At 38.5% G+C, this 23499-nt stretch overlaps 1 protein-coding gene across 6 annotated transcripts in view; it reads left to right on the top strand.

The window, feature by feature from the left end:
- Positions 1 to 23499, top strand: part of Carmil1 (capping protein regulator and myosin 1 linker 1) — a 270455-nt gene that overhangs the window by 123976 nt on the left and 122980 nt on the right. For all 6 annotated transcript variants that reach the window (XM_090356285.1, XM_090356284.1, XM_090356283.1 and 3 more), the window contains exons 6-10: positions 7552 to 7649; positions 7975 to 8045; positions 8316 to 8389; positions 17890 to 17965; positions 23121 to 23209. In XM_090356285.1, coding sequence (XP_090212411.1) covers positions 7552 to 7649; positions 7975 to 8045; positions 8316 to 8389; positions 17890 to 17965; positions 23121 to 23209 — 408 coding nt within the window. The remainder of the gene's footprint in view (positions 1 to 7551; positions 7650 to 7974; positions 8046 to 8315; positions 8390 to 17889; positions 17966 to 23120; positions 23210 to 23499) is intronic.

Below are 23499 nucleotides of genomic sequence, written 5' to 3'. Positions count from 1 at the left end.
ACACAGCAAGATCCTATGAAGGAGAGAGGGATACAGAGCACTGGACATACTGGTTTCCTGTAGACTTGTTGGTTGCTCCTTGAGCAAAGCTCATATTTTCTTAACCTTCAGTCCATAGCCATCAGAACATGGTAGTCATTGAACAAGGTTTTGAAGGAACACATCAATTTCCCACTTCTCTGCCTAACCCTTGTTGGATCGTGTGACATGGGACCACATGGAATTTAGGAGACTTTGCTCCTGCCACCAACTATAATTTCTTGAGCTGATGTGGCATGATTCAGTTGAGACAAGGAGTAATTGGTCACTCATGGGAGCTGAGCACAGATTGGCTTTGCCAGTGAGATACACTTGAGAAAGCGTAGACAGGATTTAGAGAAGGTAGAGAAGATAAAGAAAGGGAAAGGAATTCCAATAGAGAAACCAATAAGGGATAGGGGGAGATAATAAAACTACTTGGCAAGAAAGGAAATAATCTAAATCTTCTTGACTTGCATTTCTCTTCCACACCAACACACACATAGTTAGCTTGTCATAATAAATCCCAGTATTTTGTGACTGCTGTGGTATAAATTTTACTTCTGAAGTTTTTTAGATTGAATTACAGGGGAACATACAGTTATATTATATTGGTTACTGTGACCAGAGAGGGAGAAAGTGGTTTATTGTTTCCTTTCTTCTACATTCCTGATATTCCTTAAGTCAGAGCTGCCAGTGAGGGGAATATTTCCTGTGTATAGATAACATAGAATACACAAAACAAAGCTAGTCTCCTGTAAGATCATATGTCCTGCTGAGAATATGAAACTGTTTGAACTTCACAGCCTTCTTGAAGTCACTTGTCCCATTAAATACATTACCTGCATCTGGCTCAGAGACCTTCTATTCCCAGCTTTTTGTCCCTTTCTGCTGGGGACTGATGTACTAAAAAGAATCTTCTCAGCAGATATTAGGAATTAGGAAACTCAAGAGGAGATAGAAACCAGAGAAGCCCTCACTTTGGATTGAAGAATCTAAGTTTGGATATATAAATGAAACCATACCTCCAAAGGCCTGATTTTTCTGGAATTTACCCAAATATAATTCTGAAAACAACATCATGGATCAAAATCAAATATCTAAAAAATATGTATGTATGTAATTATAATCAATCTTCTTATGGGCAAGAATTATTTAATTAAAATTAATAGTCACAATGTTTTCTTCTTACTTTCCCATTATATCTTAGGATGTTTTTCTTTCTATCCTTCTCTTGCAATATTTTTTGTCATGGGGCTTGAACTCAGGGCCTGGGCAATGTCTTTGAACTCCATTGTTCAAGACCATTGTTTTTCTACTTGGCGCCATAGTGCCACTTCCACCAAAAGACCCACACCTGTAATCCTAGCTGCACTGAGGACTGAGCTCTAAAAGGTTACGGTTTGAAGCCAGCCTAAGCAGAAAAGTCCACAAGACCCCATCTCTAATTAGCCACCAAAATATTGGACTGGAGTCCTGGCCAGCAAGGAGCAAAAAAAAAATTCAAGGCCCTGAGTTCAAACCTTGGTATACAAAAATGTATACAAAAATGACATCTCCCCTCATCAAATCAAACATCCTATTTTAGAATAGAAAAGTTATTTGAAGAATAAAAAAATGCCTATCAATGAAATTTAAGCATCACCTCACATTAAACCACTGTTAGCATATTTTAGTTAATATTCTTATGACTCATATCAACTTATCCTTAAAACAGATAGTGGGAGAGACAGGGAAATATTTATAGCATAAGTGTCATTGAATCTGTTTTCACAGAGTTGTCTGTAATGACATTTCTCTTCCTGAAGCTACTTTATTTTGTTATGGCCTTCAGCTTTTTTTTTTTTTTTAATATCAAGAACCTTGGCTGTTTTCTAAAAATGAAACTAGATTTTTTTTTTGTCCCCCAGTAAATGAAGTCATTAATACTAGTTAGAATGAATTTAGAGAATGTTAATTCAAGAACTTACTCAAGCGATATAGATGAATAGTGAGATCCTTTTCTCTCTGTGGAAGATTTTACCATTCAAAGATAGTGTTAGGGAAATTCCACAAATGATAGAAGGTTAACAGGACAAACTTGACACCCTCGCACATCAGAGGAGAAAAGTCATTTAACTTGGGATGTCAAGAAAATGGTATTTGATTTTTTTTTTTTCAAAGGCAGGGAAGTGATCATTGTATGAGTGTAGCCCAGGTTCTGAAGTCACATGACAAAAATGGTGGAAGAGAGGGAGGCTGTGCGGGTGCCATTTGTCTTTGGAGGAAGCAGCTCATCTTAGCTGGAATTGGGTAGTCTATAGGTACTGCTATAAGTTGATGCTCATGAAACCCAAGCAAAGAGTTTTGAATAAAAGCCTCAAGGACAGTGAGCCAGTGAAGGTGTTTGAATTTAGGATAAAATATGGATTATCGTTATACCAACATCAGACCTTGGGGCTGTTGGGTAAACCTGGGTGGGAAAAGGCTAGGGCAAAATCAGAAAGTGGCAGGTTGGGGTGGATTCTGTAGAGAATGAGACTATAGGTAAGTTAAATTTATTTTTTAGTGCCTTAGTGTCCTCACTTGTAAAATGGGAACAATACTATGAGTGCAGTTTTATGAGCATCACAGGAAGTCGTAGAAACTGCTGATGGTTTATGCTGGAGGCCACAGCCATCCATCCAGAGGGGCTGCCTGGGAGGCCTGGACTGTTGGCATGGAGAATCCATGGTACATGTAACAAATTTCTCTGGTGGTTACAAAATTCAAAACAGTACATTCCTGAACACCAGTGGCTCACTTCTACAATCCTAGCTACTCAAAAAGCAGAGATCTGAGGAGTAAGGTTCAAAGTCAGCCAGAGCAGAAAAGTTCATGATATTCTTATATTCAAACCAAAACAGCTGGAAGTGGAGGCATGAGTCAAGTGATAGAATGTAGCCTTGAGCAAAAATCCTAAAGTTGAGCCCCCAGGGTGTGAATTCCAAGCTCCAATACAAGTTACCCATGCATTGGTTACCTATTTGCTTTTTATTTATTTAATTTTATTATTTATTTAATTTTATTATTTATTATTTATTTATTTGTGTGTGTGTGTGTGTGTGTGTGTGTGTGTGTGTGTGTGTGTGTGTGTGTATGTATGTATGTATGTCAGTAGTGGGGCTTGAACTCTGGGCCTGCGTGCTATCCCTGAGCTATTCAGCTCAAGGCTAGCCACAATGCCACTTCTGGTTTTCTAGTGGTTAACTGGAGATAAGAGTCGCAGGGACTTTTAGTGCCCATCTGGCTTTGAACCTCAATCCTCAGATCTTAGCCTCCTGAGTAGCTAGGATTACAGGTATTAGCCACCATCCTGACTGTTTTTTATTTTTAATTTTCTTAAATATTGTCAGAATCCTCCTTTCATTGGCAGAAGACTGATCATATCTTTCTTACGTTTTTGGCATTCTTGATTATTCTTTCGTTGATGATATTTGAAATTTGTGTGTTATATGGGTTTATTATAACAATATTTCTTTACTACTATAATAAAATAATAGTACAATTTTCCCTTATGAAACAAAGGTGAAATATAAGGTTATTGTGAGGAAAAGTAGTAAAATAAGAAGAAAGGAAAGGGTCTCCCCCCTCCCCCGTTGCGTCAAAATATGGCCAAGAAGCAGGAAGGGAAACAGCCTCATGCAGAAAGGGCTTGAGCCTGTGTCCTGTTGTAAAGCAATCCTGTCCTTCAAAGAATGAACTTAGTTCACCGGACACTCCTATGTCCTAATTCCCTTGAACTAGGTTCCATCTCTGCTGCCTTGATGCTGCCATACTGGCGAGCAAGCTTCTAGCACATGAAATCTTTGGGGTCTGCATACCCTATTCAGACCAGTTCTCTATTTGTCTCACCAGATTCCTGCCAAAGATTTTTTTTACCCTGTGTTCTTCCTACTTTTGCATACCAGATGTCTCTCTTACATGTCATTGAAATAGCATACCCTGAGGTTCTGCTGAAACAAAGCAAGAATTTAAAAAAAGAAAACATGTGATGCCAGATAAAGTCAGACAGAAGTCCAGCTTGGTATGTGTGAAGCTTACTTGGTTCAGCTATTTCAATGCCCAGGCTTGCTTCTGACTGCTTTGTGTAGTGTTTAGCCTTACTTGTCTTGATGTAGCCAGAAAAATAATTTCATCAAGTTACCAGGATGATACCGTGGAATCAGAAAGAATATCATTTTAATTGTGCCTTCTTCCATTTGTCCACACCCAAATTGAAGACTTGGAGAATACTAATACTTAATAAGAATTATTTTTAGGGAGAATAGATAAACAACATGCTACACTTTGTAGATCTTTTACTTGCACATACAATTTAAAAGAATTAATGACATTTGACATCAGTTGAATGTTCTTGATTATCCCTCAATCATCAAATGTATAAAGAATAAGAAAGGTATTGCCAATGGCAGCAGAAAGTTTGTACTTAAATGTTTTGATGCATGTTTGAGATTTTCTGCAAGAGTAGAAGAAATTAACTAGGTAACTTGTCAGACTCTAGAACATTTTATCTAAACTCCAGCCAATCAGAAAATGGAAATAATTGCAATCATTTGCCTCTCAGTCTGATTAAAATGATTTAAGAACATTAAAGATGACAGAGCATGATAGAGTGCCCTCTATCATTCAAATCAGTGTGTTGTATAGATTGAGCATCTGTAATCTGAAAATCTGAAATCGAAAGTGCCTCAGAATCTAAAACTTCCTGCAAATCTAAAACATGACTGCAAATGGAAAAGTGTGGTCAGGCATTGGTAACTCATGCCTGTAATCTTACCAGGAGTCTGAAATCTGAGGATCAGTATTTGAAGCCAATGTACGTAGGAAAAAATCTATGAGACTCTTATTTCTAATTAATTATCAGAAAGCTAGAAGTAGAGATGTGTCTCAAGTGGTGGAGTGTTAGTTTTGAGCACAAAAGCTTAGAGACAGTGCCTGGGCTCTGAGTTCAAGTCCCAGGACTGGCACCAAGGAAAAAAAAAGGAAAAGTGTGTTTCATGAACAGTATTATTAAATTATCACATAAAACTACCTTCATGCTGTGTGAATCAAGTGAACATGAAAGTCGCCATGAATTGTGTTTAGACTTGCTTCCCATCCTCAATATAGCAAATGCCTCATTAAGCAAATGCAGGCATTCCACACCCACCTCTTCCGCCCCAAATGCTTAAAACTCTGAAATACCTCTGGCACCAAATATTTCAGATGAGAGCTAGTGTATCTATTGCATGTTCAATTTTTCCCTTCATCCTTAAGTCCTGTCATAGTCTGGGGTAACTGACCCAGTACCCTTCCTTATAGCCCATGACCTCTTCACTTCTGTCTCACTTTCCTTTTCACATCCACGTCCTAGACCTTGGCATTTCCTGGAACAGTTTTTCCCATGGTGCACCTATAGCTTAATCATCCCTCTCCAGCCATTTCCTTTTGTCCTTTCATTCACCCCTCTTGGAAGTACTGGATGTGGACTTTTTCGAGGCCTCAAATCAATGAATGCCTTGGCTCTCTCTCCCTTTCTTGCCTTCTCTTTTTGTCCTGACCATCCTGGCCACACCTCAGGGAGGCTTTTTTTTTTTTTTTTAATATTCTCCATTCCTTCTGTTCCCACTGTTTATCTGGCACATTCACCTGGAAAATCTGCATCCTACAGCCATCCAAACTGCCCCATTGTCTACCCACATTTGAGCCATAGGAGAAAACACCTCAGCTTTTCAGTTTCCCAATGGAAGTTCACAACCTTTGCACTCTGCTGTCCTCTTCAAGGTCCTAGGAGATTCATTCTTGATTTCTCAGATAATCTCTGTTTTCCACTTTTGTCTTCATTTCTTCTTTGCACATCTTTGTGTACAGTGCCTGCCTTCTCACCTCATCTATCTCTATTTATACTTCTCCATGGTTCACCATTGTCCTAATAATAAAACACAATGATGTAGTTGAATCTGCAAGGCTCACATTGGCCTTCCAGCCTCCTGGCAACCCTCTCCCCTCACACTTTTTTCTCACTGGTTTTAACTACATTGAATTTCTGGTGAGCCCAAGCTTTTTTCATTGCCAGTGAAGGGCATTTTTTTTTCTTTTTTGCTGATAATGAGGTTTGAACTCATGGCTTTATACTCCCACACTGTTGCTTGGTGTTTTGTCTCAAGGTTAGCAATCGATTGAGCTATGCCTCTACTTTTGGCTCCCTAATTGGAGATAGAGTCCTACAGACTTTACTACCCAGGCTGGCTTTCAACTTTGATCCTCAGATCCCTGCCTCTTGAGGAACTATGATTGCTGACATGAGCCACAGGCACCCAACTATGAAGGATTTTTCTGGCCCATGACTCATATATTTCTCCTCTCCTCCACCTGATTTTGTCTTTGTCTCTCGTACTTCTTAGCAGAGATATTTAAGTAGAACATCTCAGATATTCCAGTATCTCAATCTTTTAGAGCATTGCCCAAATACTTCCAGACTCAAGCATTCCAATTAAAATTTTCTGTCTGTATTATGTATTGAAGACCATTTCAAACTCCTTGTGCTTTCCTGCCCCACAATTCCCCTATATTAGCATTTCTCTTCCTATATTCCATATTCATTTGTCTGCTTCTCAGTAGATATTTAGCTTGTCAGCAAACTATTTTATTTATTGTTGTCTGTCTTGTGGCTAGAAATAGGTCTTAATGCATTACGGCTGTTTAGCAGCTCTTTTGAGTGAATTAATGAATTAACAAGTTACTAATAAAGTAAATAGTGAGCGATAACTACAACAGTGTCAGCTATCATTTATTGAGCCTTTAATATGCACCACAGATTGTTCTAGTAATCTTACAGGCATGACCTTCTTTCTCTTCCCAATTACCCAGAGAATGAAGTCTTCTATTTTGTCAGTTTTATGAATAATGACACTTTGGATGGTATGCCGTGTTTTAGATCACTGCTCTGAATGTATTGGCAGGGGTTTTGTTAGCTTCTCAGGAGGAGGAGAAGATGGGAGTTGGGAGAAGATAGATTGAACTTCAGCCCCAGAAGATTTTGTAGCCCAGGAGAAAAGACAGTAAAAGCATCTGTTATTTGAATATAAAAGGGATCACATCCTTGATAGACATTTATTCAGAGTACTGGGAAGAACTTAACAGATTTGTACTTGAATTCTGGACGATTTATAATACATTTTAATATAAAATAATATAAACACAATTATTCACTAAGTAGACCATATTATTTTCTATTTTGGCAAAGTCTTATATTAGAAAACAACTAAACAATGTCAAGATGAGGTTTTTTTTAAGACCTTCAGTAATAATAAGAAAATTAAACACAAGTTTAATATTACATATATTTGAATATATTTAAATATAGAGGTTTAATAGCACATCTAGTGCTCAAATCATAGAATTATGTGTGCTAACATGGAAGCAAATCCTATCTTGGTTAACAACAACAAAAAAGTCAATGATGAAATAAAATTCAATGTGCTATTCCAAACACTTGATTTTTAAAATCTGTTGTTTTTGTTCATCTCGCAGGAGAATCATGAAAAAAGTCTCCATGGAGCCATCTGAGCGCCTGGCCAGCCTCCAGGCTCTGTGGGACAGCCAGACCGTGGCAGAGCAGGGCCCCTGTGGTGAGCATGCATTTTAAAACCAAAATATAAGTGGCTGGCTGGATGTCCACCTGCCAGGAAGTTAAGTCTATTCGTGGTTTGCTACTGTGAAAATACAGTTAGTCTTAAGGTGTAATTAGTATCACACAGTCTTTAGATTGGTGGACGAACATCCTATACTAAGCTGCTGTTTGCTTACTAAAGGAAAAAGGAAAGAATCTCTGCAGTTGTCCCAAAGGAAAGGATACTCAGCATTCATTGCCACCATTGTTCAGATTTAAGCCTTAAATAAAATAATTTTGGTGAAGACCTGTCAACATTACAGCATTTCTGTTTTGTGATTCAGGTGGATTTTCTCAGATGTATGCCTGTGTTTGTGACTGGCTAGGATTCTCATACAAGGAAGAAGTACAATGGGTGAGTGAACCTGCATACATACCTGGAGAGTATTTTGTTTGATATTTGCACTTTCTAGAGCTCTCTTCCCACCCCAGCCCTTTTCCCATCCTTCCCCCTTTTTCTCCCCCCTCCCTCTCTACCCATGATACATTTTGTATTTGCTTAAAACCTTCCTTCCTTAGATTCCATAAGGAACATGCCTCTTCCATTGTTTGATTGTCTGCATTTGTCTTATTTTTCTGATCAAGTACATGGACTAGTGACATTGCTGAATTCTATTTCACACAGGATGTGGATACAATTTATCTAACACAAGACACCAGGGAATTGAATTTGCAGGACTTTAGTCATCTTGATCACAGGTAAGCTACCTCTTATGTTCTTGACCTTTTTGTTACTCTCAAATCTGTTTTCAGAGCTGTAGGTCTATGTGGGCACTGAAGGCTGTGCATGGCCTCCAGAGACGCTTTGTCACAGAGGAATCGGGAATTTCCAAATCTCTGTTTTGCTTTCTAGTAATCATTTCAGATACATTTAGCACCACAGATGGCTTGTGGCAGTGCATGAATGTGCCCCAAATCAGAGTTATTATTCAGAAAATGTTGAGATTTACTATGGAAATAATGCAATTCTTAGGTTCCTATACCCGCCTGTAAAATTTACTTAATCTCTCTTTAGTTGGTATTTTCTTTTCTTGTGCCGGTAGTGGGGCTTAAGCTTGGGGCCTTAAGAACTGTCCATTTTTTGTGCTCAAGGCTAAGTCTCTCCCACTCAAGCCACAGCACCACTTTACTTAATCTCTCTATGTAAACCGTAGTGCTAGTTTACCTAATTTCCATATATAACATTACTTCCACAATAAATTAGAGGCTGACATCCTAACAAATGACGTTTAATGCACAGTTGCTCTATGAATCAGGATTGCTAGTTATTTTTGCATTTGTTGGTGAAGATCAGTTTGCCAGTAAATGCATTGTGATACTGAAAATAAGACCGTGAAACCTGGCATTAGTTAGTTTCGAGAGTTTTATTTGTTTGCCTTTAGGATTTATGAACTTGAACTAGAATAGCTTTAAGCCCTCTCATTTGTTTGGTTCGAGCCCCAGAGAGAACCTGCCTTTGAATCCCGTCAACTTTAATTGACTCTCAAACAAAGTCAAGTGTTGTTGCTACCTCTTCCAGAATATCTATTCTACCTACCTCTATCTCTTCCCCTTTCTATATGCTGCTACTTGTTTTTAGGGAAGCACACAGAACATTCCAGTGTGATGGGTTCCATCTCAATAACTCTTCTAGCTGGTTGGAATGAAGACAAATCAGACATTTCAGCTGGATCTTACATAGCTATTTGGACAACTTGCATGTCACAGAGAATTGATGCTGCTGGTAATCCTTGCCATCATCAGAGTTTTGCCCAGAAAAATGTCATTTGCAATGAATTTTCCCACCTACCTGAAAAGCAGTGCCAAGTGGTATGGTGTCCCAGGAGTACGCTAGCCAGCTGATTTGGGTGAGGAAAGGGAGCACTGAACAGCTTACGACTTCTCCTTCCAGTGTGGGTCCTTGGGGGATGGTGAAGCAAGTTCTTCTATATTGTAGTTATGGCTAATGAGCTTCTAATCTGATACTCAAGGTTGGATTTGCCTCTTTTTTCAGGGTGCAGGGAACTTTTTCATGCTTAGTCCTTGTTATATGAGAGGGAACTTCTTGCTCTCACATTTTGACAAGATGTTTCCTGTGTAGCTCATAAAAAAGTGAACTGAGAAAGAAAAAAGGAAAATATTTTGCTTTGTATATATTTTCCAGTAACACAAACAGATTGCCTGTGAAATAAGATAATAGCAGGAGGGCCTCCTGTGTCTGTCAGGTCTTAGTGGTTTTGTTCCCAGGATCCTCCCTTACATTCTGCAAAACGATTGTCTGTTGTCAAGCGGATCATATCTAGTATTAGCATATTATAAACTACAACTCAAATTGGAAATACTTATTCATGGCTTTAGAAACATCACTAAGGGGCTAGAGAGGTAGCTTATGAGTAAAGTACTTGTCTAGCATGCAGATAGACTTGAGTTCAAGCCCTTAACACCAGAAGGTTTTATTTGTTGTTGTTGGTGGTGGTTCCTCCCACTTCTCCAGTACTGGTGCTCTTCCTCTGCTACTTGAGTTATACCTCCAACTCTGGCTTTTTGCTGGCTAATTGGAGATAAGAGTCTCTTGGATTGGATTTATCTGCTGGAGCTGGGTTCAAAACATGATCCTCAGAACTCAGCCTCCCAAGATGCAAACACAGATGTTATTTGTTGCAAACACAAGTCTCCCTAAATCCAAATATTTGCTTGAAAGGTGTAATTTTTATTGCTTGCAAAAAAAAAAATGTCTCTATCAAATGATTTCTTCAGTGTGGCTTGTTTTGCTTTGGAGGGAAGATGTGCCAGTCTCTGATCAGAACAACCATACTTTGTCTTCTATTTCTCAATATTCCCTGAACAAAAGAAGTTGTTTTTGTTGATGGCTTCAACTAGCTTGTAAAACTTTCTATTGAATAGTCAGTAATCACTTTGGTATCTGGAAAGTGTTTTGTGTGTATGTTCCAATTTGTTATACAGATTACATATACTAGATTTCATAAAATGAGTAGTTTTTACTATGCCATCACGGTGTTCCAGAAGGACATTGACATTTGTTTGGAAACAAACTGAGCATGTGGCCATGTAATATACTACCACAGTTTGGTGTCTGTCTTGGGTTGGGCTTAGCTGTTTACCCTGGCATTGCTTTTATACCATCCATGCCAATGGCAATGTAGCAAAAGAGGACAGATTTGTTCTGGTATTGTGTAAATAGTTTTGAACTTGGAAACTTCCTTGAATGTATCTCAGGGTCTCCTAGGAGTGCATGGACTATACTTGGGCAACATCTGACCTCTGGAAATAAAGGCACTGCAGCGCAACTTTAAGGGTCTTTATATTTAGTTTGCTTATTGTGCCCATTATGAATCAACAGTGTTGAGAGGTACTGCATGCCATTAGTGCTGTTTTCCTGCTAATTCACTGAGCTTCATTTGGTTATTAGTAAATGGTAACTAAAGAAGCCATTAAATACAGTTACCTGAAATATATAGCATACTATATAAAATCAAGAAGCTTGGTCAAAACTTTCCTGAATTTTCCTGTAAGTAGATTCATTGATTTCATGGTTGAAGAAACTGTGCTTTTCTGTGATCACTGAGTTAATAGGACAGACCAAAATAATCTACCTTTTTGGGATAATTTGATTTAAGGATGGTTTTACTTTACAATGGTCTGTAAACAGTATTTGTTCAGTAGGAACCTTTCTTCAATTTTGGTTTTTGATCTCCTGGGTTAGCAGTATGCAGTGTGAGATGCTCTATGACGTGCTTGCTTTCTTCTATGTGACTGGGGATTGAACCCAGGTCCTGTATATGCTAAGCACATGCTTTACCATAGAGCTATACCCCCACCCCCTATTCTCAGCAACGCATCACATCTCCTAGTCCACCAGGAGATAGTGAGAGGGAACAGCAAATACTCTGCAGTATACTGTACTGCTAAGGTGTGCTGTTTGGCAGGTTAGGTGGGTAAATGTGTGTTTGACTTACAGTATGAGGAACATTTATATTAACTCCACCATGGCAACTTGAAAGCAACTCTAGGCAATATTGTAAATGAAGGTGCTAGTAAAGCTGCATTTACACAAATAAATCCCATGAGTGATAATGTTGGTCTTTACTCAAAAGCAGGGGCCTGTCTTCCATCTATACGTCCATCAGTCAGCACTGAATCTAAGATCAGAAAGCCTGGTTTTGTTGAATAAGTATCCAGGCACAGTGACATTGGTCAGGCTGCATCTGCCCTGTTAGTTATTAGCAGCTACTTGGCAAAATGTCCATTCACATATTATCTATTAGGGCCCAAAGCTTTATTTAAGTATATTTACACAATCTGTTCTGGTGTATGTATCCATGGGCCAATAAGAGGCATAGATTGAAAAGAGCTTTTTATATATTTCTCATGAGATGCCTTGAAGGTCTGTGAACTTGACATGTTAAAGATGCAATCACACTATAATTTGGAGTGACAGGGAGTGATGAGGGCAGAGGTGTAGTGATACTGAGGAGAAGAGAACATACAGCTTTAAATGCATTGATTTCTCTTGTTCCCAGAAGGTTTTTAAGGGGAGCTAATCTCCTCAATCCTCCAAAGATTCAACGACACGCATCATTGAGTTTAAACTTGACTCACGAGAGCTCTGCCAGCAGACTCATGCTTTTGTGTTGTCATATTTCTAACTCATCAAAGTGACATTCTTAAATGTGATGCAACCAGGAAAGATTTCTGAGGGTAGATTATGTTTAGCAAAGTTGTCCTGTAGATAATGGTATAATTCTTTCTGAATCGATGTTCTAAATAAAGCTTTGCTTTATTCCTGCTTTCTAGAAAGAAAGAGAAAGAAAGAAAGAAAGCAAGCAAGCAAGCAAGCAAGCAAGCAAGCTAGCTATTCCGGAGGCAGAGAGCTGAGGATAACTGTTTAAAACCAGGCCAGACAGGAAAGTCTATGAGATTTTTATAACCAATTAGCAACCAAAAGGTTGGAAGTGAAACTGTGGCTCAAGTAGTAGAGCATCAGTCTTGAGTAAAAAAGTGAGGGACATCTGCCAGGTGCTGAGTTCAAACCCTAGTGCTAGCAGAGAGTGGGGGAAGGGGAAGGGACATAGGGGCCAAGAGAGAGAGGAGGTGGTGTTTGGGCTGAGGAATCTGTTTCTGTTTCTAAATTTCTCTAAATGTATGAATGGAATAGAGGTCTCCCTCCTTATGATGTATGTAGGGTGTATAAGATGTTGATATGCTGGGGATTGGATATTTTTTTTTCCTCACCCATTTGATTTGTGTATGTTTTCTACCAAGCCTAACACAGTCAATCCGGTGGTGCATGTGCATGGTTTATAGATAAGGGTGCTAGAAATCTGCCACGAGAGGATTTGTGTCATTGTGTGCATGCGCAGAGCATACAGGCCAGAAGGATTTTGTATTCTTACAGGAGACACTTCCATTGAGCTACTTAACTGAAACTATTTAACAACTTTAACAAAGCTTTTAAAACACTGTGCTTCCTCCACATTGTATATTGTGGAGTTCCCTTTAAACTTTTCTGGCATATTTCACATTGTCTAAAAGTTACAGTGTTTTCAAAGTTTTAGAAAGATGGTAGTGAGGGGAGAGGGAATAAGGAGGGAAGTTTGGCCCCCAAATACTAACTGGAAAGCTCCCATGAGTTTCCAGGAAGATGAGATCAGAATTGCTGGTTTATTAGATTATTTGTAATCTAGAGGAAGAAGGAAAGTGGCAAGAGATCTACAGTTTATATCTCCTTCCAACTTTCTTTTTGCATTGTAATCCTCAAATATTACTTTATTTTTAAAGCTTTTTTTAGAAAAAATTAACAAATAGGGTCATCACTGTGTTGTCTTGGTTGGCTAAACTCCAGTACTCAAGCTAACCTCTAGTCTGTTGCTTGCCAGCTGAGACTATTTAGGCATAGCTTAGTAGTGTATTGCTGAATGTTATTAGAGGCTGGGCACCAGTGGCTCAGGCCTTTAATCCTGACTACTCATGAGGCTGAGATCTGAGGAATGTGAATTGAAGGACAGGATCATCAGATTCTAACCTTCAGTATACCCTCAAAAAGCTGTAAATGGAGCTGTGGCCCAAGTGGTAGAGTGTTAGCCTTGAACAGAACAGCTCAGGGATGGTACCAAGTTTCTGAGTTCAAACCCAGGACAAGCATAAACACACACGCACACACACATACATTCATGATTAGAGAAATTTTGTATTGCTGGGGTTGGCTTTGAGCCTTGATCCTTAGATCTCAGCCTCCTGAGTTGCTAGGGTTACAGGCATGAGCCACCATGCCCGGCAAGTTTCAGTTCTTTAGTTTGAAAATATACACATGTCAGGCATATTATCCTGGGTTATTTAGTACAGTAAAGTACTGTACAGCAGGTTGAAGACTTTTGATAGTAGGAAATCAAGTTAGTCATTAGTGAGATGGTTGCACAAACTTGAAGACAGTGACTTATGAGTCATACTAGCTGGGTGATTGTGATATCCTTATCTCATTAAATTCTCTGCACCTTGGGAATTTTTTGTCTGTCAAAGAGTGGTGATTATATCTCCATCCTGGGATCACAGTGAAGACCATCTAGATGTTATTTTCTTATCCTAAAAAGGTTTGCCTTCTGCCAGAGTCAGCCGGCAGCAAATTGGGATTCCTGAAATAGGGGGCAGGGACTAGGAAAAAATAAAAGAGAGACAAACAGATGGGGTTGGGGGGGGGGCTACAGCCCAAATCAGCAGCCACAGCTTAAGAAGCCTGTAGCCCAAGACTGTAGCCCAGTTTATTTCAAGTTCTGACCTTAAATACACTTCTTTAAACTAGGGAACTGCCAGGGGCTACATTTGTACAAACAGTATCAAGTCTCAAATAGGTTAAATGAGAAGCTATTGACACAGCCCAAAATCATAAGAGCTTACTTCCTTGTGTACTCAATTGTGCGGGTCCAAGGTCACTGACCCCACAGTCACGGTCACTGACCCCACAGTCGGTCCCCAACAGCCTTCTTTTTAAATGAATAGCTATTTAAAATATGATGAGTTTTCTCAACTAGATCCCCCCCCAAAAGAAGCCGCCCATTAACTTAGCCATTCACATGTAACCATTTATAGGATGAGTTCATAATCTTTTCTGTGATGCTTTTGTCAGTTTTATGATAATTTTCTTTTAAATACGTATGAAAATATTTTCTTTTGAGTTTTATTTAATTTTCTCTTCTCTCTCCTTCCCTTGCTCCCTTGATCGCTTGCTTGCTTGCTTGGTGGTTTTAGGGCTTGAACTCAGGCCTTCACACTTACTAGGCAAGTAATCTACCACTTAAGCTGCTTTGCCCACAGTTTTTTTTGGGGGTGGGGGTTTAAGGGAAGGCATATTTTATGAAAACCCCAGCTTTTGTTTCAACCCCCCAACTAATAATGGGTTATGTCAAGTGGTTGTAAAAGAAAGTAATACTGGACTTTTAATTTCTCAAGGTTTAGAGTCTTAACAAGACTTTACTCTTATTATTTCTTTTTGAGTGGCAATACTGGGAATTTAGGTTTTTGATCTGGTATGTCTCTATCGTTTGAGCCATGTTTCCAGCAAGCTACTTATAGAAGTATGAGGAGAATGCTATTGCTGCTGAGACTCATGAAAGGATGGAGTTTCTTATGGCTACCTTCACTGTTCAGATCCACTGTCCCATCAGAATTAATATTCTCCTCAGAACCATACACAATGGTACATGCCTAAAATCCTAGCATTCAGTTGACTGAGCCAGAGAACTATGAATTGAGTTGAGCCTGGGCTCTCTAGTGAGTTTGTTTTGTTTTAAATCCCCAAATAAACAAAAATCCCAAACCCAAACATAAAAAGCATCTTTTAGGAAGTCAAGACAAAACATAATTGTAGGCATGATAAATGTCAAGAACTGATGATAAAAAACAAAGTAGTCTTACTACTTTCCTGTCATAAGAAAATTCATTTCACGTGGCAACAATTGCTGTTTGGAAATCTTTCCAGCCATGTAAGCTAGTCACAGCAACACCTAGTAAAATACAAGACAGAACCCACCAGGGAAATCTAGTCAGTTCTTTAAAGGGTGAGGGTTCACCACAGTAATAGAAACGCCCATGTAAGGCCCAATTGATGCTCATTTATGTCTGTGTTCTCAGGATGGGAAAGTCTTAAAAATGAAGTTAGTTAGGGACTGTCAGATAAGCTCTATGTAAATGGGAACTCAGTAGGGTTTTGATCTTTTCTGTTCCATGCTATTCTGAGCTGTGTAAAGGACCCTGAGTTTTCCTGATCTCTGGTCTCCGTATTTGTTGTAGCCATCATGGTGGCTCGAGGCTCAGGGAGTCCTGAGTCCCTCAATCTCAGACCTTGACTTTTACATTAGTGTTTGCCTGTGTTCTTTCTCAGCACTTGGTCAGCTCAGGCATAAAGCTTCTCATTCTCTACACATTCCAGCCAAATTGAGAGGGGTTAAGGACAACTAAGACATTGAGATTGTCCATGGCCAGGGGTATAGCTATAGTGTATTCACTTTTGTTTATCCATTGGATTCGAATGTATGAACATTGCACAATCTGTCTATTCTACAGTTGATCAGACATGTTGGTTTGCTTATTGTTTATCATGAACAATACTGCTTAAGGTCATTCTTGTGCTTGTCTCCTTAGAGAAAAGTGTACAGATTGTACCAGGATCCAAATGATTGTCTACCACCAGGTCAAAAATAGTGGAGTGCCTTGCCTCCTCCCTGCCCCCCAGTTACAATAATTGTCTATATGTTCCTTTATATTAATCTGAAAAAGATCCTGTTACTACTTCCCTACCATGAGAAAAATCATTGTCTATATTGGCTTATTTGTAGATAGCCTATGTTTTAATATGTATTACTATGTGATAAGCCCTCCAAACTTAATGGCACACAACAAAATAGTTACAAGCTAATGGAAATACCCTTCCCCCTCCCCCCCACACTTTTCAGAGTGCTGTGAATTGAACTCAGGGCTTCCCATATTCTAAACAAGTGCTCTACCATTTGAGCCATTTCTCCATCCCCTTTTTAATTTAATTTCTCCTTATACTTCAGACAATGATTGTCTTATTGCTGCTTTCTGAGTAACTCGGAATATAGGAGAGGGGCACCATGCAAGCCTTGTGAAGCCTTCTTTATTCACATGTCTGGTGATGGATGCTGTCCTGTTGGGAAATTTAGACGTGGTCCTTCCATGTGACCAGGACTTCCTCACAGCATGGCAGCTTGGTTCCATGGGTGAACTTGGCAAGAAACAGAGCCAGGCAGAAGCTAAACATGGCCTTTTTGAACCTTTTTGAACACTGTGTGTTTTTACTGAAGGATATCTGTGTTGTTCCCTAATATTTGTGAGACTTCAACTCAACTCATAATAAACTGAGTGTGGTGTGATGCTGTTGTCATTCCTGCTGTGTGGAAGGTGTAAATAAGAGAATCATGGCCCAGGTCAGCTTAGACATAAGAGCAAAATCTTATCTTAAAAATAACCAAAGTAGGAAGTGCTGAGCGCATGGCTCCAGGAATAGAACTCTTTTTTTTTTTCTCCCCATTTCCACCCTAAAAAAAAAAATAGACTTTGAAGCTAACCTGTACTATATAGTGAGTTCTAGACCAGCAAATACTACAAAAGTAATTGTACAAAAGAGTTTCAGTATGATATATCAGTTTGTGAGTGTACATACTTGGTTTCAGCCACCCTCTCCCACTAGTTCTGTTAGAATCTGTGATCGCTGCTGTGAGCTATTAAAAACCACCCAATAGTCCTAGGATGCTTGTTAAGTACTAAGAATCCAGCTGATGTCACGGGCTCAATTCTCAGGATAGACACCATCCTTGGTCACAGAATGAACACTCAAAGAATGTGAGATACATGAAGGTTGTGGAATTTCTGAACAAGATTTGTTTCTGCAGAAATCAAACTGATTAATGTAGAATTATGTGTACAATTTCTTTTCAGAACAAGGAATCAGAGCTCCTACAGATTGTTTACTTCAAATCTGGGGAATTTAGATTACATCATGTATAAAGATCTGACTGAGAGAACTTAATGATGACTAGTGACCAAAATAGTTTGAGCTGAGTGTTACGCTTGTGAATAATGGGGATTTAACAACTACAGCTGGATGTCATGGGTCAACAACACACTACCATTGTAGCTATTCTGGAAGAGAAATGAGTATTTATTTTTGTTATTTCTGCTTCTAGAGACCTAATACCTATCATTGCCGCTCTGGAATACAATCAGTGGTTCACTAAGCTGTCCTCTAAGGATCTTAAACTGGTAAGTAATCGAAAAGGCTGTGAATGTTGCTTGGTTTTTCCAATTTTCAAAAAGCAGATAATTGTCCAAAAAAAGTACTTTTTTTTTTTTGCTTTTTCTCCCATATTGGTAAGCTGCATATATTTTTGAGGATATATCTTCCTGTAAGTGATTAGCATAACATTTTGCGAAGCTTATGAGATTCATTAGAGAACCATTTCCTTCCGTTCAGCTGCTTTAGGCAGTCCTAGTGTACAAAAGACATTTACTGTTACCCTCAGTACACATTCAGTTAGCAAAATGATTAAGGCTACATTTGCACAGCTCCAAATAACAGCTTTTATGTTTCTAGCTTAGATTTTTATCTCTATAATGCTTCCTTTTCTAAGAATTTTGGGAAATCTTAACAAGGTAAAGTTTAGTCCTTTTGAGTTCTGAAGATGCACTTTTAAGGTAGATTTATAAGTAAGTCAAATGCAGCTGAAGTGAAATGTTAGTTTTCTTAAGAGATGGATGAGCCAGTTATTTGCTCTTTACTAGTAGAAACAAGATGCTTTGTTGGGGGATATTTCAAGTTCAAAGGAGCCATATAGACAGATGATTATCCACAGTTAGCTTTTGAGTATTTCATTCAAGACCAGAAATAGCTTAAGTATTGTTTGTTTGCACGCTTTCACTTCAAAGCCTCCAGCTTTCAGACATCATAGACTCAAATGTGTGTGGCGAAGGGATGGATTTGAAATGAGTGATGGATCTGCAAAAAATGGAGGATTGAGAGGGGCTAGTTGTTAGGCCACTTCGTTATCTGAATTTGCCCGGAGTAGGGGTAGCTTATGGAATTATTAAAGATATGCTGGTGGGCTGAACAATGTAATGTAAGAAATGAGTGTACACTTGGAACTAGTAACTTGTTTCAGATTTTAACTTTGTGACTAGGCTGTGTGACCTTCCAGGGCTCCATCTTTGGTGTAACTATTGTTACAGTGTATTATTGTGAGCCACTTGGAGCATATATCTTACCTAGCTCTGTCCTCTGCTATCTCAGAGTAGCTTTTTGATCAGAATGGCTACTCTGAAAAATGTTTTCATAAATAGTAAATGCATCAACTGAATGGATGAGTGAACCTGCAATATAATTAACTGGCAGGTTGTACTAAGTAGCTAGCTGATCCTTGTGTGTAGAAATTTGACCATAGTCCCTAACATTGCAGACATACCGTACCTGTTAATTATTGTTATTATCATCATCACAATCAGACTAGCAAAGAGGTTGAGAAACAGATGTTGGGTTAGGGGATGATGGGAATGAAATCAGCTGGACATGATAGTGCATGGCAGCAGGCATGGGAACCAGGACCTTCAGGCAACAAGCAGGTAGCGACCATGGCCGACCTGGAAATGGATGCCTCTTGCATGCTGGGATGGGATCATTGCCAGAGTTCGGAATCAGAGGTGGCAAGTAGAGAGGGAACCCTTTGGAGAAATGAGAAGTAGATTAGCTTAGGGACTGTGGGATCCGGGAGAAGAATGTGATCACTGCCTAGTTAGATTTCCTGGCTCATTTGAACATTCACATAAGCATGTGATTTTGAAAACAGAGCCTCCAGAGGGCTTCTGAGAAGGTTATAGCTATACCCTACTTGTGGTAATTGTTCCAAGTCACCAGTTCAGAAAGGTGTCCAATGAATGAGTGTTGGAATACTGCCATTCTTTCTTCCAGTCATCATCACCTTTCAGCTGCATTAGTGTTTAAGACAGAAAATATGTTCAGAATCATTTTAGTCCTGGGAAAACAAAGCTTGCGTGTGCTTGGATGCTAGGATGGAAGGCAAAACTATGACAGGAATTCAGGACACGTCCTTATTGCTCCTCTGTTGAGCTGTAAATGTGAAAATACACAGTGCAGTCATTGTTGAAATTTTGATATTTTAAAGTGAAAGTTTTCAAATGTGCTACAGATCTTAAAAGAAAGAATTTTGTTTTACCCCAAGTAATAAAGAAATACTTTATTTTCTGACAGTGTACAGCCACAATCCCAGAAAATTTTCTGACAGTGGGTTTATTTGAAGGACAGAACAATGTGCACAAGCACCTCGTTTAGATATTGTTTGAAAACATGAAGTGTGTGATAGAAATGAATAGTTTCAAGTTATGTGAACTAAAATTTTGAAGTATTTGTTTCTAGCCCAATAATAACCTACTTGGCTAGGGGCTGATATTGGTTCACTAAAATAGCAATAATAGAATTGGGCTCTTGGTTCAATTTTGTGCATATTATAACTCAGGCAAATTAGTGTGTATCACTGTTTCTCTAAAAAAAATCTTCATATTATAATGGCTATGCAAAACTATGTATGTGGTTCTTTTTTAGTCCAAAGTTTTAAAGTTCTAGTTTATTTCCTACATCATAGTGATTTCAAATTTGTTATACATTTTTTGATTTTAAACTAAATGCAACCTCTTGGAGACCCTTTTCATTCACTTTTAATACACACACACACACACACACACACACACACACACACACGCAAAACCAAAACCAATGGCTGAGCATGCCATAGATACTTGTAAGTACCTATAATGATTACATTTTAATTCATATCTTTCTGTATATACTTCCTTAAATTTTCCTCAGTGTAGAAGAGAATGTTCTTCATGTAGTTGACATAAAAGCAAGATTAAAGACTTATGAATCAGGGAGGCGGAGGCAGAAAATGAGAACAAAAACTTGAGAAGGAGTATCAATGTGTGAGAAGTAGTGCACCTACTACCTGACAAATGTAACTGTCACCCCTCTATACATTATCCCAACAATAAATTTTTTTTTAAAAAAAGAATCATGAATCGCTTACTGTGATTCTGCCCCAGTGATATCTTAAAGAAAAGTTAAATAATGCTTCTATACATTTTCTTGTTCTCTTTTCCCTCCTTTATAGTGATAATATTGTTTGAACTTAGAGCCTTATTTTTGCTAAGTAAGTGCTCTACTCTTGAACCGTGCCTCCAGCTCCTTTTCTCATTGGTTATTTTGAGTCTTGCCTTTTCTTTTGCTTGGACTGGCATCTGGACCAATATCCACCTAGTTTTTGGTTCCCATTGTAGCTGGGTTGACAGGTGCTCACCACCATTCTCCGCTTCTTCCACTGGAAGTCTTGTGGACTTCCCCCTTCCCCCCCCCTTCCTTTGGCCTGGGCTGGCCTCCAACTGTGATCCTGTCAATCTCTGCCTTGCAAGTAGCTAGGGTTACTGATATGAGCCAACAGCAACTGACTTCATACATTTTAACAGATTTTTATGACCGTATTTATAGTTGATATATACATTTAATCTTCAAAACTCTGTAGCCATAAAGTGCTTTTCTAGATGCTTTTAAGGATAGCAGTGATCTCACAGTTGTTTTTGAAAACAGGAATAATCCTTGTAAAGACATTATCTAGTCCCTTTTTGCCGTGGCACCTTGGAATAAATAAATTTCTTTGAATGTACAATTTCAGACAAAATATACCATTTTGGAAATCACCACTGTCAGCATAATATAAATTGTAGATACTAGATCAATTTGCATTATTTTTTCTCTTTGCTGATCAGCCCATGGGCTTACATGAGAAGCCCAGGATAGTGTAAAAGAGGCATTAAAGAAGGAGTGGCATCCAACAGGTATAAAAACTAAGAGATGTAATGCTAAGCATATGTCCACATTAGGTTTTTCTTACAAGATACTGACTGGAAGAGTTTGTACATTTCACTCAAGACTCTTCTATTTATGATTAATCCAGATAGCTATTTGTGGCCTGATTGAATAAAAAAACTATAATGCACTTATATGGTATTTTAGGCAAAAACTGAGGTTTATTGTACACTATGCCTCACAGAGCATGCTGTTGATTTTATATATATTATACAAGGTTTAAATAGACCTTTGTATAAAATGAGAATGTATAAAATCACTTTTCAGTATTTAAACAATATAAACCCAAGAATTATCTTAAATTACCTTTAGGATATAACACTATGAATACCAAGTTAAAGGAAAATATGTCTGTCACTATAATACTATTTAGTGTTCACAATTTTCTTATGATTTTCTTGCATTTATTACTCATTCTAATTGTTATAACCTTGTTTCATTCTTTTTATGTGTTCTCATTTTGCTCTTTCCTATTACATGCCCTGTTTCAGAAAAAAAAAATATTAGTCACAACTTTAGCTACTTTGTACCAAGTGCTTATCCAGCCTTCCTACTAAAGTATAGAACATTGTTACTATTTATCTATAAAAATAATGAGTAACAATGTTTACTGATTTATAATAAAATATATGTAAACAGCCTAGCACAGGGCAAGAAGTCAGTAGAGACATCTTTGGCATCATTAGCTCCATTTAGTATTTGGTTCAATGTTTTGCACTGCACTTCCTTGAGAAGTCCTTGTGGTTTTCTTAGAATTGGGGTAGATGAGATTGAGTGTGCCCCAAGCACTAGTAAAATGCCTTTAAAAATTACCTTCTCATTTTTGTGTGTTTTCTTTTTCTTCTGGGCTGCCTATAGTAAAATGCCACTGGGTGAGTGGCTTGTGGTTCTGGAGGCCAGGAAGTCCATTATTAGCAGATGCAAAGCTTAGGACTGCTTTCTGTCTGTAGGGGGTACCTTTCTGACCATTTTGTTACGTGATAAAAGGGACAAGATAGCCCTCTGAGCCTCTTTTATCAAGGGAGTCATTCTACAGTGAGGGCTACACCCTTACCATATTATCATGGCAGTCATTCCACAAGTCAGGGCCACACGTTTATGATATTACCATCTCCCAGTGGCCATCTGAGCCTCCTGAGTAATTAGGACTATATGCATGAGCCACCTGTGCCTGACCATTAGTTAGGTTATAATGTATGACTGAGGAGGTTGACAAAACTAGACAGTAGAATCCATCTCTCATTATCCTGTATGAGTGCACTCAACAACTTGCCCCAGGCCATACTGGTTTTAGGGACCTTTGTCCTTGGTGTCTGTGTTCCTAGGATCTTCATTGTGGTGTCACATAGCAGGAGTTGCTGAAAGAGTGGCTATATGAAAGAATGCCTTATTTAATTGAAGTATTACATTGCATAGAGCTGTAATAATGAAATAAGGTTTTTATCACTGTAGACTTAAGGAACAGACAAAGAGTGTTTTCTCTTACAGTCTACTGATGTCTGTGAGCAGATCTTGAGAGTGGTGAGTAGGTCCAATCGACTAGAAGAATTGGTGTTGGAAAATGCTGGACTTAGAACGTGAGTATTTTCTTGAATATGTGAATTGGTTGCTCTAAAACTTTATATCATTTGCTCTCTTAATTAATGTTTAATTTCTTCTTAAACTTGAAGTACTCATATTTAAGACAGTGTTTTTCCCTTATGAAGATCAAGGAGTTGATCATTTTTTTCTGACAGTATCACTTGGTATTTTTGTAGCTACATCATGTACTGATTAAGAGCATTGCTCTTTGGTTAGCATTGCCTTGGGGCAGGTCGTCTAGCCTTTTTCTTTCAGTGTCTGCTTTTAAAACTAGGAAAAGCAAAAT

The sequence above is a fragment of the Megascapheus bottae genome, chromosome 22 (genome assembly GCF_031878675.1).
Source record: "Megascapheus bottae isolate mThoBot1 chromosome 22, mThoBot2.hap1, whole genome shotgun sequence".
NCBI classification, from domain to species: domain Eukaryota; kingdom Metazoa; phylum Chordata; class Mammalia; order Rodentia; family Geomyidae; genus Megascapheus; species Megascapheus bottae.
Note: the sequence above shows the minus strand (reverse complement) of the source record. Positions and strands in the feature narration are given on the sequence as shown.